Below are 16,534 nucleotides of genomic sequence, written 5' to 3'. Positions count from 1 at the left end.
TGGGGAAACACATTTCCTTCCTTAAAAGCAAAATGAAATGTAAAGTAAAGTACTTAAGTTTAATTATATTTAAAAATTCTTTAGATAAAAACAACATCTCTAAAAAAATATTTTAAAGTACATAAACTAATAGATAATTAATATAAATTAAATATCGAAATAAATAGGATATATAAAAACACGTGTCTAACTCTATTGTTTCATTATAATTTTTAATTTTTCACACTCAATTTCCTAAGCTATCAAGATCGGACTTCCATTCTTTAAGTTTTTTATAACTCCTGACTTTGAAATTTGAACTATGCCTTCTAGAAATATATGAGTTTAATCAGTATGAAAATGTCTAAATTATAAATACTACAAATGAATATATGTAATATGTAAATATCTATGCATGAGCTTTGTCTACACAAGTGAAAGAAAGAAAGGAATTGTCGCCTTGAGCATTGTTTTCTTTTTCTAAACATTGAAGGATGTCTCATTTAAAGGATTTGTAATTGATCAATTTAACTATTTAAAATCGCACGGGAGATAAAAAATAGATTTATTTATTTTTTAATATTTTTCTAAATGTCGTTAAATATTATAATTATGGTAAAAATTACGAATTGAAAAGAATTATGTCTTACAACTGATAAATGTGAGGATATACACATAGAATACAGGTATATTTACAATCTCATACTAAACAAATGAAAAAATATATGTAAAAGAAATCAAAAAAAATTTAATCAAATCAGCCTATGTTTCATTTCTCTTTCCATGACTTGATTTGATGTATGGCTTTAATGACAATATGGACTAAGCTTTAAAATAGCAGTTCCCTTTGATACCATAGCATTGAGAAATGACTTGCTGACATAGGATATACTTGCTGTCCGGATGCCTCACTTGATTTTCCATTTCATTCAGGAGGGTTTGAAAGTATGTGAGAATGGGCTCTACGTTTTGTCTGAGTACAAGGAGATCACGAATAGTGCTTCCGACATCACCATCAAAAGACTCTAACTTCTTTTTTAACTTATGAAGATTGTAACCTTTTTTACAGCGTTGACATTTTCCTGCTAGTCCAATATTCGTCGGGAGTATGGCTTTACATCCAGAGCAAGTGAATTCTGTTTCCATTTTGAGGCTGCGTATTTGGGCAAAGGTAGGCCAGTCCTCTCGACAAGCACGACAATTGCAATCAAAGAAGTACTGTTTCTTTAAGTCAGGGCTTCGCACGGATCGATCTATTTGGGACAAGGAATACAATTAGACAAATTCAAGCATTGTACATAAATACATATTTAATGACATCTAATGTAAGGTCCTAACCTTTAATTAAGTAATAATGCCCATAATTATCTGTTATTTCATCTCCTGGACTGATGATGGTAGCTGCTCGAAGGATCCCTAAATTAGAGTGACTATTTCTCGTTGTATTTGGTACGCATGAATGATTGCTGAGACTAATAGTAGTATAAATAGCTCCACCGAGCTCAGAGTTCTCAGTTGAACAGGTGGATTGATAAATGTTCAGTTCATTTACTTCATAAGCATTGCAGGAATTACTTTGTAGAAGACGCAGGGTCGTTAAAATAAATTCTATGATATCAGGCTGTTCGAAGAATGCTGGTCCAATACAGGATTGGACTAATGAGATAGGGTAGAATGATTTACACCTTAAAGCATTTGTGATGAAAATAGCGACACAGAGCCGTTTAAATATTTCCCCGGGATCACGAACGTCTTCATGTGAAATTTGTTCAAAGACGGACGTAAAATCCTTGGCATCATATTTGGGGTTCCTTTCTTCATTTTTACTCGTTGAAAGGACTTGTTCAAAACCAGTTTTTATAAGAGTGCGATAAACAAGAAGTGCCATTCGTCCAATTGATTTAGATTGCAAAAGATTCGTATATCCACATTCCAGAGTGTGTAATCGTTCATTAGAAGTCATACAGACTTCACTGCAGTATTTGACCTGAAAATAGGACGCATATTGTAACGATTTGATCCAAGTCTCTAGGAAATACAACCTGTCGGCATCTTTTACATTCTCTCATAAATAGACTCTGTTCCGGAGAAAACTTAATAAAGCAGGATTGACAGTGATTGGCGGCAAAATCGTCATATAAAATGGTCACATAAGGTCGCTCTGCAATGACGACTTCCCCTGGAAAGAATTAAGTTGACAAAAATACCTTCAAACACCTAGGGGAGTCCCTTACCTGTAAAGATCCTTTCCTTTGCCACAAGATGTCGCCCTTTTTTCTTCGAGAATTTAATATCAACTTTTTTTGATATGAAGGGATAGTCTTTGGAGCATTTGGGATTTGAGATGAGTTCCTGAACAAGGCGATTCTCTTCTGCTTCTCTGGGATTGAAGATGTTTATACTCTCTTCATTATCATTGGAAACATAATTAAGACTTAAAAGATTCCCTTCTATTTCACTAAGGGCATCTCTCATAATCCCGGACTTTAATATAATTCCCAGTTTTTTCCGCGATGTTGAAGCAACTTTGAAGCGATCATATTCATTGGCATTACTGGAGTAGTAAACACGGATCTTGGAGTAAAAATCTTTAAAGTCCATTTTACCAGAGTAAAATTGAATCTGGACTCAAGTACGAGCACTGTGTCTGTATATATTTTTTTTCCTTTATTATTTGTCATTATTTTTAGCATCTATTTTTTTTTTTTCTTAAAATAAAAAAAAAGTTCAATTTACTTACTCGTTCACTCATTCTTGATAACTTTCTAATGCGGTGAGGGGGGCATTTTTTAGGTGGAAAGCTTGAAGTATTTTTTTTTTCCTTCGGTAGTAGTAATAGCAGTAGAAGTGGGGTTGTTTCTATTCATATTCAAACCTGCCGTTTCATCCATAAGCATACATACTCGTATCTCCTGTAATGTTTCATACTTAGAAATTAGGCTCAAAAAACGATTCGAGGGAACGAACGAATCAATATTGAAGCAAAGGAAAAAAAAAATTAATAATTATATCTTACAATAAATATATGTTCAAATAATATATATTCAATATTTTTTGTCATTTATTCAAAATTTAATGAGCTTCAAATCCAATAACCTTTCTTCTTAGAGTAAGGGAATTTTGGCAATATATCTTCGTGGCAGGGGGTATTTATTATATTGAACAAGAAAGAAACATTATTTAAAAAGTGGCGGCTATTGTTTAAAAAAAGTTTTATGAATGATGATCTCTTTTGTTTTGTTAATCTTTTTACACCTTTGGGTCTCGATACAAGTTGAAATATTGAAATATTCTGTTTAAAAGAAATAATTAGGCACTAATAATACTTTGAGAAAAAGATGAAATGCGTGGGTTCAATTCAAGTTAGTAATGTGTGGGTTTTTCCAAAGAAATGAAAGATTTGCGTTTCTATAAAGAGACCTCTCAAGGATTAATTAAGGAGAAAATAGATTATTTTAATTTTGAACATAAAAAGGCATATCATGAACTTAGTCCAAGCAATTATTTATATTTGGTATATAAATTAAGCCTTGTGAAGGAGTCATATGACAGAAATGCTCATTTTTTACAAGTCTGGAATCCAAATAGCAAAACGAGTCTTTCAAGATAGAGTCTGAAGGCGTAGTTTAGTACGACCTGATTTCAAGTCATGAGTATGAGTCTCAATTCTAAAACAATCATCATTAATATTGAAATATAAACAAAGGTGTTGCATTCCTAAAATTCTTCTCAAAAATAATTGAATAATAAATCCACCTTTGGGACAAATTGGCCAAAAATGGGCTAACTACCAACTGATTTTGGGCCTTATTCCTTTATCTTTCTGTATTAAAGTTTCTTGATACGAAAAAGGTAACGACGTATATATATATATAAAGTGAAATATTTGAATGAAGTACATACTAATGAAAATATTGAAGAGCCGGTCACTGGAAAAGTAATAAAACAAGTTTTTTATCCTCTAATATAAAAATCTGTTGTTTGACAGATAGTCCTGATCCCACCCTTTCTTTCCAACAGCTCTCATTATCTGTTAGACACACTATCAGGAACAGTTGTCTGGTATATCAATTTGATATAGGCATATGTTGTGTACAGGTTGTTATTTTGTAATACTTTTATAAGCAAAAAATGAGATGAATAATTTAAAATAAAGGGTTTACATTACTAAAGTATAAGTATTATGTTGCACATTAAAAAGTTCCAATCCCCACAGTTATATTACCCATAAATACATAATAACCATGCAATTTGCATAGATCAAAATCAAATGATAGTATCAATATATAATTGGTAATTAGAATAACCAATTTTGTAATTAAGTGATGCATTTGAAGACAACATATGGAAACTTGTACACACCATATATGTATATTTCATTACTAATAACTTGTAATCTGGTTTCTCTCGAGATCAATACTAGATATAAAAAAAAAAAAAACACAAAACCAATATTTTTGCTTTGTGGGTACCACTACATCAGAGGGTGTCCGTAGGATTATATATATAAAAATAAAATTTTCACTCCACACCATAATTTGATCAAATGACTTTTTTTAGAAAAATAATTCTTTAAATAAATTTTTTCCCCATATTTTCTTCCACATTAATTATTTTTCAAAAATGCCTTGATTTTTTTTTTTTTTTTTTTTGGGGCTAGAGCTCCCCGCTAAGGACGCCCTAGACATTTCAAAACAATACTTGTACTGAGCATATGGCGCCACTTTGCTAACACAAAAATACTCCACGTATTTTGTTGTCAGCTGTCCGTTCACACCTCTCACTTGATACGTCATGGCTATTTCAAAATGTATTATTTCTGAACAATGAACGAAGTAGTAAGCTGTTTTATACTTATGCTCCGTTTCCAAAAGAACAGCAATAAAATCTAATTGATCAATTTAGTATATTTGTATGCATATATTGGCCATTTGAGTAATTATTAAGCAATTTTGGGCTATCATATAGAAATACAAATGTATGTGTACGGTTTTAATAAAATATTACTAACTAATATTATAAATTGTAATAAAGTTTCATGTAAATACTATGTAGGATTTTATTTTTAATTATGTATGTATATAATTCATTTTTAAAATTGTGGATAAATACATTGATTGTCTGGGAGGACTTAAGAGATAAATAGCAGTTGGTATGATTGACTTAATTGGCTAACTACCACATAATTTCAGGCTTTTTTTCTGTTTCTTTTTGGAAGAAAGGTTGCGAAATACAATAAAGGTAACGACGTGAGCCTGGTCATTGAATGTCAAGGATAACACTTTTATGCTCAGTGTCTTTTTGATATTAGAATTTGCATGGAAACATGTTTTAAAATCAATAAATCACAAAAGCAAATAAATATATGACAATTATTATTGTCATATAATTTGAATCATTTTGCCCATGACCTAAATCAATATGATTACTTATCAATGTTTGAAAGATTTACTTGGTACTTTCAATCCATGAAAAACCTACAAAAATGGAAATATAGGGATTGGAGGAACTGCTGTAGTTGTTGTTTTCTCCTCGAATGGGGAATCCAGGAATGAACAGTCATGAGCAAACGATGAATGTTTTTAATAAGAAAATGCGTATAAAGGGAAAATTCCCCCTACTTGTGTGCTTTGATGCATATATTTCCCCCTCCAGAATATTGCTCTCATAGGATGACTTCCTTTCCTTCAAATTTAATCATAGATAGATATGATTAGTTCAGGTATTCAATATCATTTAGTTAAAAAAATCCTACAATTTGTATTATAACAAAACAACTTACAAATTGTACGGAACATTTATAAATTACGTCACACAACCTTCTTTAATGCAATAGTTTTTGATTAATTAAACTATACCCATATAATATATATAAATTAGGAAAAATCGCACATAGTAAAGATAAAATATATGTTGTTAAGACAAACAAGCGTGCTAATGATTTAAAAATTAAGCTTGATTAACGACAAAAACAATAGCCGGCCTCAAATTAGCATTAAAGAACAAGTATGTTTGTAGATAGAAACTAATGGTGTGTAAAAAAAGACTAATTTTTAAAGATATTTTACATTATACAAATAAAACAAAGCCAATTATTTTACACACATATTTAACATAATATTTCGAATAATTTTATGTCAAATAGTTGTCATTAAGAAGACAAATGTTCTTAGTGACGACAAATAGGAAGGAAAAATACATATTACATTATTTAAAGAAGCTAATTAATTTCATAATCTTTTTTGAAATAAACTTTTAATATTCGATGTAATTACATTAGAAAAGCTTGAGAAATGATGACACAAGTACCTAGGCGTGTGACGTCTTATGAATCATTTGTAAAGAGTTACATATTTTATTATATACATTGTACATGTCTACATACTTATATAGATACCATTCTTATTGGCTCTTTGTGAAAAATGTAATAATACATAACTTGTTTTTCTCTTAAATAAGCGAATTGATCAAATGTTAAGCACATCTGTGACTTTTATGGTGCAAAATTGCATTAACTAAGAACTTATGTAATTAGTTTACTTGTTAAATTATTAAACAAATTATAATAAATAATATGTTTGATTTAAATATTATTTATGTGGAGTTGACGGTCCCCTAATGACAAAAGTTCGGAATTTGGAATCGCAGGATATTTGTTATTTTGCATTTTATTCACATTAACAAGAAAATAGTCTTTAATTGTCTGAAAAAGAGTTCTTCGTGGACTCGTTGTGATTTGAAAATCTGAAAAATATGATTCTTTTCATATTGTTCTTATAAAATTAGAATCCGGTATTGTAGAATAGAAGCGTATCTTTTAACAAGATTTTCACGACATTGCTCGAGTTTATTTCACTTTATGATAATTTTAGTCCTTCATAAATTGCTGGTAGTAATTTGTATATAATCGTTTGGTACTGCGTATTATGATCATATATTTTGATTTGTTTCTTCATTTTTATTACTAAAATCTTGTTATTTGATACCATGTGTTTAATATATTATTATCAAATATACTTCCAAAGGTCATTTCTGCCAAATAAGAAGCACTATTATAGCTATTTATCATTTTGGACTACGAAACCTGTCTTTTAAGTTCTTAATGATAAGCCATTTTATGTATCCTCATTTTATTTGTGAGATTGATTTGCTGAACATAACTTTAAATATAACATGATATTTTACCAAGTTGAATCAGTGAAGAGAAAAAATAAAAAAGTTGTCTTTGAAGCATGGCAGCCATAATAAGAGTCTCAGTATCGTTGTTCCGATCCTATATATGGTGAAAGAATTAGTATTCATATTGAATTAAGTGTATTTGATGTAAGGACCTGCCGCTGTGAACCATCTTGAATTCGAAACTTTGGATATTTTAATTTTATGGAAATCTTCATCTACAATCACTGAAGTTACCATTTTTGAATGCGATCAGCATAAAATTAGTCATTAATCAAATCATCAAGGTCACTTTCAGGCTTTTCATGTTAGGGGAAAGTAATATCCATTTTTCAGAAATTATTATAAAATTGTAGTATGTGAACAACTATCAATTCCTCTCCAATATAGTGTAATATTTTATCTATTTAATTTTTATCTGAATGAAAATATACAATTGATCCAGAAATTTTCCTTCGGTAGAAATATGGGCAGTATAAGAGCCTCTTGGTACGAATGTACCATGTTCGTTTTTCCCATTAAAAGAATATATTATTTGGTCATTATCATCAACCAAAATCTGTATACAGTTCAGTCTACCATCAAAAAGGAGACATTCAAGTGGCTGATTTGAATCTAATGCTAACGCTTGATTTTACAAACCCCAATTGTACCCCGAATGTTGGGGGTGTTTTAGGGTACTGCCGGATCCCAAAACGGGATGAAACCCCCCACCGATACTTGAAGAAACTACTAAGAGCCCCCCCCCACAATCCCTCAATTGTACCCAAAATGTTGGGGTTGTTTTCGGGTACTGCTGGGTCCTAAAACGGTATGCAACCCGCCAATAATACATGAAGAAACTACTAAGATTCCCTTATAATCTCCCAAACGTACCTCAAATGTTGGAGGTGTTTTTGGGCACCGCTAGGTTCCAAAATTGGATGCAACCCACCTCTGATACTTGAAAAACCCACTAAGAGCCCTTCACTAGCCCCTAATTGTACCCCGAATATATAGGAGGAACATATAGTAGAACATAATTTTAATCTAATAAGAACCCGAAAATAGTTCTGAGGGGCTCTTAATTGTTTTTTTCAAGTATGCACGATTCCCTCCCGTTTTTGGAACCTGGCAGTTCCCGAAAGCACCACCAAACATTTGGGGGTACAATTGAGAGGTTGTGAGGGCCTCCTAATTGTTTTTTAAAGTTTTGGGCGTAAGTTGCATCCAGTTTTGGTACCCGCAGTAGCCGAAAACACCCCAACATTCGCGGTACAATGGGGGGAGGGAGGGGGTTGTGAGGGGCTCTTAGTAGTTACTTAAGTATCGATGGTACCCGAAAACACCCCCAACAGTCAAGGTACAAAATGACAATTCATAAAGTCTATTAAATTTTCCTCATAAATATATACAAAATGGTTTTATACAAAACTGTCCTTATACGAATATATGTTACATGAAGTTACCGTACACCCAATTAAATGATTTTAGTGATGACAGAGGTAGCTTGTATGGAAACATCATATGAATTACTTGGAGAACTTATGTGGGATTTTCAATTTGATTTTGTGTTGGATTTTATGAAGGAAATTTTTATTCAATACGACAATTTCTGAAAAAAAACACAGAAATATGCTTGTTTTACTCAATTAAATTTTATGTGATTATCATCAAGTGGCCCGATTTGGTTCAGTTACCTTATTTTGACATACAAGATTCTACCACATGTCAGATATCACGTAAGAAAGACATTATCTCCCCTATTTTATAAAGCTGAATAAATTATCAGTAACAATTATTTCAAACTGGCTTCAATGCTTAATATACCATAAAATATTGTATTTTTAATAATTTAAAAGACCATTTTTGTAATCCCAAATGATAAAAAACTATAATTTGTAATCTTATTTGGCATAAATGAACTCTCAAAAGTATATTTGATGATAAGTATATTCGGGTAATAAGCTGTACCAAAAGAGTATATATATTTACTTGCGACATCTCTAAGACTAAAATACTCATAATGTGAGGCAAATTTGAGTAATGTTGTGCAAATATTATTGAAAGATATAATTATATTCCACAATACTGTATTTTGCAACAATTCTATATCTCGATTAAACAAGATAATTGTAAATGAACGATATGAAAAAATGATTTTTTTCGATATTTTAAAGATTTTCAAATCAAAACGCGTCCATGGAGAACTTTTTTTGTTAAGGTGAATAAAATTGTACTAAAAAACTGCCATGGGAAAAATTACCAGTAGAAGATTGCCATGGAGAAAATTGCCAAGGAGGAAAATGGCAAGGGAGAAAATTTCCCGTATTTTGATCAAACTTCATGATGAATAATAACACAATATAAATTCGCTTAATACTATTTATGACAAACATCTAAACATATTTGTTTGTTCCATCTCCCAAGGGAGTTCCTTCAAGTGTAAGTAATATTATTGCAATACAATTTCATTGAATTTTTGAAATTCAATCCAATCTTCCCATAAATGGATTGAGAGGATTGGGGAGGGGAATGAATAGCTTAGGGCCTCTTAAATATGGTTGAATGGTCTCCGCCCTCAGATTGGTCAATGTCCCGGGGTAGTGTGGGATTGTTAAAAACCACCGCCAATACAACCAGGGAACCTAACTAACACCCCAACTAGTTCAAAGGCATCGGGTTGGCGGGGTCCCGGGGTAGTTAAAAGCCACTGCCAAAGCATCATATACAACCATAGAATCCCTCTAATATCAAAAAATAGTTCCAAGCCCTTGGGTTGTGCGGTGTACTTGAGGGTAACCCTGGATCCTTAAAAACATCGCCAAAGCATCACATACATCCGCGGAACCCTATAAATACCAAAAATAGTTTCAATGAGTTCTATTAATATCTGGAGTGAACTAAGGGTCAATCATTGAACCTAGTGCAAGGGGATGTGTATTATTTATGGTTAAAAATTAAATGGAAAAACGGAATTGACCTTGTACAATATTACTCCATTTTTATTTCAACAGCAGCAGAAAATCCTTTCAAAGTCACGTGCTACAATTAATGTATCTTCCAAAATACATTTTGAACTAAAATAAAAATGTTTTTGATTAAAAAAACTTGCGTACATAGTATATTTTTCAGCCTGAAATTGCTACAGACATTACCTTTAACATTTTTCACTAGACAATTACAAAAAAAAAAAAATACCGAAGTAAAGTTTAAATTGAACATTTAACCATTTAAAGTTAGGAATCCTTTTATTTTGTAAAGGATCTACAATATATGTTTTTTTAGTTTGCAGCCTGAAGCGTGAATTTTCTTTTCCAATCCTAAGCTGCTATGATTTATATTATTATTTAATTCTCGAGGATTGAACTTCCATTTGCTACTATATAAAACAACACACAAGCTATCATCGGTATAATCGAAACCGGATTGAACATTTACGTGCGCTCAAAGAAGATGTCCTTGTTGGATTCAAGTAGGATTGACATCGGAGTACGTCGTCCCTCCTACCTAAAAAAAATATTTTCACATTTTTAGGATTACCGTCCATGTTGATTTTATGTTTCTTTGTTTTAACATCCCCAAAAGGCTAACGATTTTCATCACTACTCCCAGTCAATGAGTGAACCTTACTCTTTTTGCAGTCTAGTTTAGTGTCCCTCTTTCGGCAGCCCTAGTTATTACTTATTAGAGTAGTATTCATTAAAAAATTCGAATTTGCTCAATTTCTTCTATATGCTTTGAATACTTGAAAATGGATATTGAAGGTGTTCATGAGAAGATAAAAAAATTCAAATGTACTTACTGCTCTAGTTCATGTGTAAGCCCTGGACAATTGAAGAGCCATATTGAAGGTGTTCATGAAAATATAAAAAATTACCAATGTAGTGTCTGCTCTAGATCTTTTGCACGCTCTGGAGACTTGAAGAGGCATATTGAAGGTGTTCATGAGAAGATAAGAAAATACCAATGTAGTTACTGCTCTAGTTCTTTTACACAATCCGGAAGCTTGAAAATGCATATTGAAGGTGTTCATAAGAAGATTAAAAAATTCAAATGTAGTTTCTGTCCTAGTTCTTTCAATAACTCTGGAAACTTGAAAATTCATACTGAAGGTGTTCATGATGAGATAAGAAAACACCAATGTAGTTACTGCTCTAGTTCTTTTAAACAATCTGGACACTTGAAAAGCCATATTGAAGTTGTTCATGAGAAGATTAAAAGATTCCAATGTAGTATCTGCTCAATTTCTTTTCCACGCCCTGGAAAATTGAAGATCCATATTGAAGGTGTTCATGAGAAGATAAAAAATTCCATTGTGGTTCCTGCTTTATTTCTTTTACACAATTAGGAAGCTTGAAGAAACATTATAAAAATCGTCATAAGTAGACATACATAAGTGCAACTTTTCCAAGATAGCAAAATATATTTATACATACGACTGAGTAGGAAAATATCTAATTTATATTTGTTTATTTAATAAAATGATGGTGTGGTTTATCCAAAGTTCAAAGTGGATGTGCCCATGTGTTTATAACTTCTGATTCAGTACAAATATAATTATAATGATATTTAGGTAAAAGAAATAAATAAACTGAATTATGATTAAATTTATTGTTATACAAATGTTGTATATGTTATTCTACCAAAGGCCTTCCAGAGTTAAGGAGAATTGTCTGTGATTAAAAGTCTTCTACTCTTAACAATTACACGAGATTCAGTAACTATCTTAACAACAATATACCAGGATAATAAAAGTATTATTATTTATATACAAAAAATATCATTCCAGTTCATTCTATGTTTTTCAATTATTTCGGATTGAATAAAAGTAGATTATATTTATATATATATTCATATAATGATACTTAGAAAAACTATCAATTAAGGTAACTTATATTAGAAATCTTTTTAAATATGATAAGGGGGGAATATTCATATTTGACCCAGTGCCGTCGAAATTTCGTCTTCCCATCTTTTAAAAATTAGAAAACTACTTATACTGCAAAATTAGACGGCATTAAACCTATCTATAAAAAGGAAATAAGCGTGAGTATCAAATACGCGCGTAAATTAACTAATCAAGTAATTCAACCACATCCTATAGAAAAAAAAATACAAAAGTTAATTTATCAAGAAAAAATTGATGAATCAACAAAAGAGGCTTCAAATCATTATGGTAAACACAATGGAGAATAGCAAAGTTACAAAGATTCATTTTCATATAAAATTAAGGGATGGCAGTAGAAAACCAATTTCTACAGATCAAAGAACATAAATATAGTATCTAATTTCATTCGGAGAATAGTTATTCAAATGGAAAACAATATCTGGTTAGCACAACAGTTTATCCAATGAAACATTTCAAACTGGTATACTTTGTTAAATCCTTCAATTCGATGCCAAAGATTAGGAAGCAATGATGTAACAAACTTATTAATTGCATTATGGAATCCATCCACCACATTGTTCGTCCTGGGCTCACATAATTTGATTGGGTATCTTGGTGCATCTCTTCGCATGTTTTTTTTCTTCCTCTTAATTTTCCAATATACGTTAATTCGAAATATGCAATAAGTTCAATGGGGACTGTTTCATCTTCAGTTAGTTCTTCCAATATATCGATCACATTATTTGGTGGTAGAAATGCGAGTGAAGAAAATTGTTTCATTTTAAACTGAAGTCACTTTCTCTGTGATAACGCTGCTTATAGCCAAGATCGACAATTTTCTTGTATAAATTTAAATATTGAGAGAAATGGAAAATAACAACCATTAAATTTACAATTATGGAAAATAGTCTGAAGTGCATTGATAGGGGTCATTTCAAAATCAGCTAAACAGAGTCAGGAGATTCTGAAATCATTTCCTTTAATTTTTGATAAAATTTTAAGTATATCTCTTCTGTTTTACTTGGTAGGAGTGCAAATATTCTTGGGATAGAAGTGTTTTGAACGATTGCATGAACAGTAACGACTTGATAGTCTATATCTGGTGCAATTTTAAAAGCCCCATCTATTGCCCATTTGATGGAATGAAATATCATGTCCGAGAGAAAGGAGCAGATGGAAAATTGTGAGTCTCTTGTTTCAACTTCTAACACATCTGGATATATTTTTTAATGCAGGTAGCTTTGCAATGGTCCCGAGTAAAATTTGATATGCTATTGGAGACAAGATAGCGTGTTGATTGATGAGGGTTGGTTTAGGAGGGTTTTTTTTTAGATCCCTCTTGAATTCAATAGTCTTCAGTTCATCATTTGTCGCCCCATGACAGTGTTGATCAATAAATTTATGAATTGTGACATTTTAAAAGTCTGAATTAATATGAACTCTTGCCTTGCAATGCTTTAACTTTCTTAGAGAATATTCCCAATAAATTTTTCCTCCATTCGAATTTTTCCCATTCTTTTGATAAATGTATTGAAATTTACCCACAAGCAACAAACGATTTATTTCGCTTTTGATTTACTTTGCCATTTTGTAGAAATAAGTAATATGATACTAGAACAACCAAAAGAAAACGGATTATTAATTTGAATGATGCGTGTGAAATCTAAAGAAGATTAATAACAGAATGCCCAATAAATGAATGAGTCATACGTAAAACAAAGAAAAAATCCTGTGTTCAGATTTCACTCAAAAGTACTTCGATGTATTTACTTTGATAGTACATAAATAAATACGCAGATCGTAAAACAAAGAAAAAATTCAGTGCTCAGATCGCACAGAAAAGTACATTGAAGATATTATTTATGTGTATGTTACAAACAATTATGTTTATAAATTTATTCTCACACAAGTTCTCGGATTTTGTGGGGGTACTATGAGAGTCACGGAGTTTGTAAAAGGAACCGGACTGAGGTAATGCCAGAGCCATCTAATGGATTATCCAAAATATATAATATCGAACTCACTCCACGATAGGGCCTCACGCTTGTAATCTTTAAAAAATTGCATAATGATTATATTGCATATGCTATGAAGGAGGGTAAAATAAAATGTAAATGTAAAATGTATGTCCGTGCCGAAGTAATATTACAGAAGTATACATTGAAATAACATAGCCTATAAGATTTTAAAAATAATTAGCGAATGTGAGACATACATCTTGTTGACACTTGGCTTTTAACACTACCAAGACGGCCCGAGTAATAGAGGAGTTTTTTGGATGTATGTGATGCTTTGGCAGTGGTTTTTAAGGATCCAGGGGTATCCTCAAGTACCCCGCGCAACCCGAGGGCTTGGAGCTTCTTTTTTTCATACTAGAGGGGTTCCATGGTTGTACATGATGCTTGGCTGTGGTTTTTAACTATCCTTCACTTCTGCTATCCAACCCGAGGGCTTTGAACTAGTTTGTGGTGTTATAAGGGTTCCTTGGATACATTGGATGAATTGGCGGTGGTTTTTAACAATCCCACACTACCCCCGGGACATTGGCCAATCCAAGGGCAGAGAGTATTCAACCATATTTTAAGAGGCCCTAAGCTATTTATCTCCCTCCTCCTCCTCTACCAATCCTCTGAATCCATTTATTGGAAGATTGTATTGAATTTCAAAAATACAATTAAATTGTATTACAATAATATTACTCACACTTGAAGGTACTCCCTTGGGGGATGGAACAAACAAATATGTTTAGATATTTTTCATAAATAATATTAAGCGAATTTAAAATGCGTTATTATTCATTATGAAGTTTGATCAAAATACGGTCAATTTTCCTAACTGGCAATTTTCTCCATGGCAATCTTCTACTTGGAATTTTCCACAGGGCATTTCTCCAAGCACGGAATAAAATGCATAATAAAAAATATTTTTATTTATCAAATTCCATACATTTGTCATTTCGGTACACTCTAGTGTACATGTATCTAATACTCAAATCCTTGATAGTAAATCTCGTTCAGTATCAGCTAATTGGATACAACCTTTGTTCGATAGTAGGTAGTCATGCCCTTTTAACTCAAAAATATGATTTATATTTCAAAAACAGTTAATTATTAACTAATGATGGGTTATTATTATGAAAAAAATATACACTCGTAAATCCATAGTCAATATATAATTGGACATTTGCTTTAGGCAATTTAAAGAAAATAATGGATTCATCCCATTTGTAATTATACAATAGAACCATACCCCATTCACTGTTTTGGTAATATCAATGAATCAAAACTATTTCCGAATGATTTAAAATAGAGCTGACCCAAAACAAGATTACTATACGGATATTATTGTTTTAAATCCAGGTCAATATCAATATAGGCACGAGTCATCCATACTTTTATCTTTTATTGCGTTGTGTGGAATTTTAGAGAAGGCAGCAACATTAAGATCAATTTCTTCACCCTACCTTGTTAGAATGTTAATTTTAGATTCATTTCGAAAAAAGATAGGGATTTGTTTATTTTTTTGGCTGGTATTGAATCGGATCGTAACACCGCTATTTTGTAGAACGGCATCTTTAAGACATTCCAAGTAAAATTGAATTATTAGAATGATAAAGTAAGATATTACTTAAATTTTGATAAAATATAATGGATATGAGACATGAGCGAGTTTACTTACATTAGTTTGAAAACATGGAGTAACGGCGTCTTGCGGCAAACTAATACAACTCCCTAAATATCTTTGTAAGAATTCAGTTATGTTTCAATGTAAAAAAACAAGGCATAAACAATTGAGCTCTTGTTGAGGTTAATGCATTCAAAGATACAGGAAGAAACTAATTAAGTATTTTCCAATGTGCAAAAAAAAAAAAAAAAAAATGGTGGCTAAACGATTAAACAATATATTTCTCCCTCATTTTCAATACAATTGTGGGGAAAACTAATTAAAGGTACTCAAACTATAAGGAAAAATAATCAAGACAAAGAAATAAAGATATAAATAGCAACATAATTAAAATTGTTGCTCATTTTTTTGAAATTTTTTTACGTTTTGAGCTTTATCATACCTCGTAATCATTATTTCAAAAAGAAACCCTCAAATCAGTAGGTATGTAAGCCAATTCTGACCACATATAGAATTATTATACAGAAGTTGTTTGGAATTGTTAACTGCTTAACAAAATTGTATTCCAATTTAATTGATCAACGTTCAGAACATTAACAAGAGGGGAAAAAACAGACAAATTTACTATTGGCAACAAAATTCAATGTAAATAGTTGTGTTAGTGAGTTAACGTCTTATTATATTGGACGTCATGCAAAATACATTTGGGATTTCATCCTATACTCTTATTATCAAAAAAGTAAAATATATATATATATATATTCCTCATGAGTAATTTTTATTCCAAAAATGAAATGAGTGTTTTTATGGTTATATTACATTAGATGTTTGCAAAAAGCAGGCATTTTCTTATAAAAAATAGATAAAAGAAAAATACCTTAGATA

General features: G+C 31.4%; 1 protein-coding gene across 4 annotated transcripts in view; it reads right to left on the bottom strand.

Annotated features, from left to right (window-relative positions):
* Nucleotides 1-527: 527 nt before the first annotated feature.
* Nucleotides 528-16,534, bottom strand: part of LOC121127944 (SET and MYND domain-containing protein 4) — a 44,842-nt gene continuing 28,835 nt past the window's right edge. The window contains exons 1-6 of one of the 4 annotated variants that reach the window (XM_071892725.1): nt 2,996-3,297; nt 2,720-2,891; nt 2,214-2,626; nt 2,022-2,158; nt 1,318-1,966; nt 528-1,232 (exon numbers count right to left, since the gene is read on the bottom strand). In XM_071892725.1, coding sequence (XP_071748826.1) covers nt 802-1,232; nt 1,318-1,966; nt 2,022-2,158; nt 2,214-2,580 — 1,584 coding nt within the window. In that variant the 5' untranslated portion in view covers nt 2,581-2,626; nt 2,720-2,891; nt 2,996-3,297 and the 3' untranslated portion in view covers nt 528-801. Of the gene's footprint in view, nt 1,233-1,317; nt 1,967-2,021; nt 2,159-2,213; nt 2,645-2,719; nt 2,892-2,995; nt 3,298-16,534 lie in introns of those variants that run through there. The other 3 variants (XM_040723531.2, XM_071892726.1, XM_071892724.1) reach the window with 3 other exon arrangements.

The sequence above is a fragment of the Lepeophtheirus salmonis genome, chromosome 13 (genome assembly GCF_016086655.4).
Source record: "Lepeophtheirus salmonis chromosome 13, UVic_Lsal_1.4, whole genome shotgun sequence".
Lineage (NCBI taxonomy): Eukaryota > Metazoa > Arthropoda > Copepoda > Siphonostomatoida > Caligidae > Lepeophtheirus > Lepeophtheirus salmonis.
This window is presented reverse-complemented; position numbering and strand designations above follow the sequence as displayed.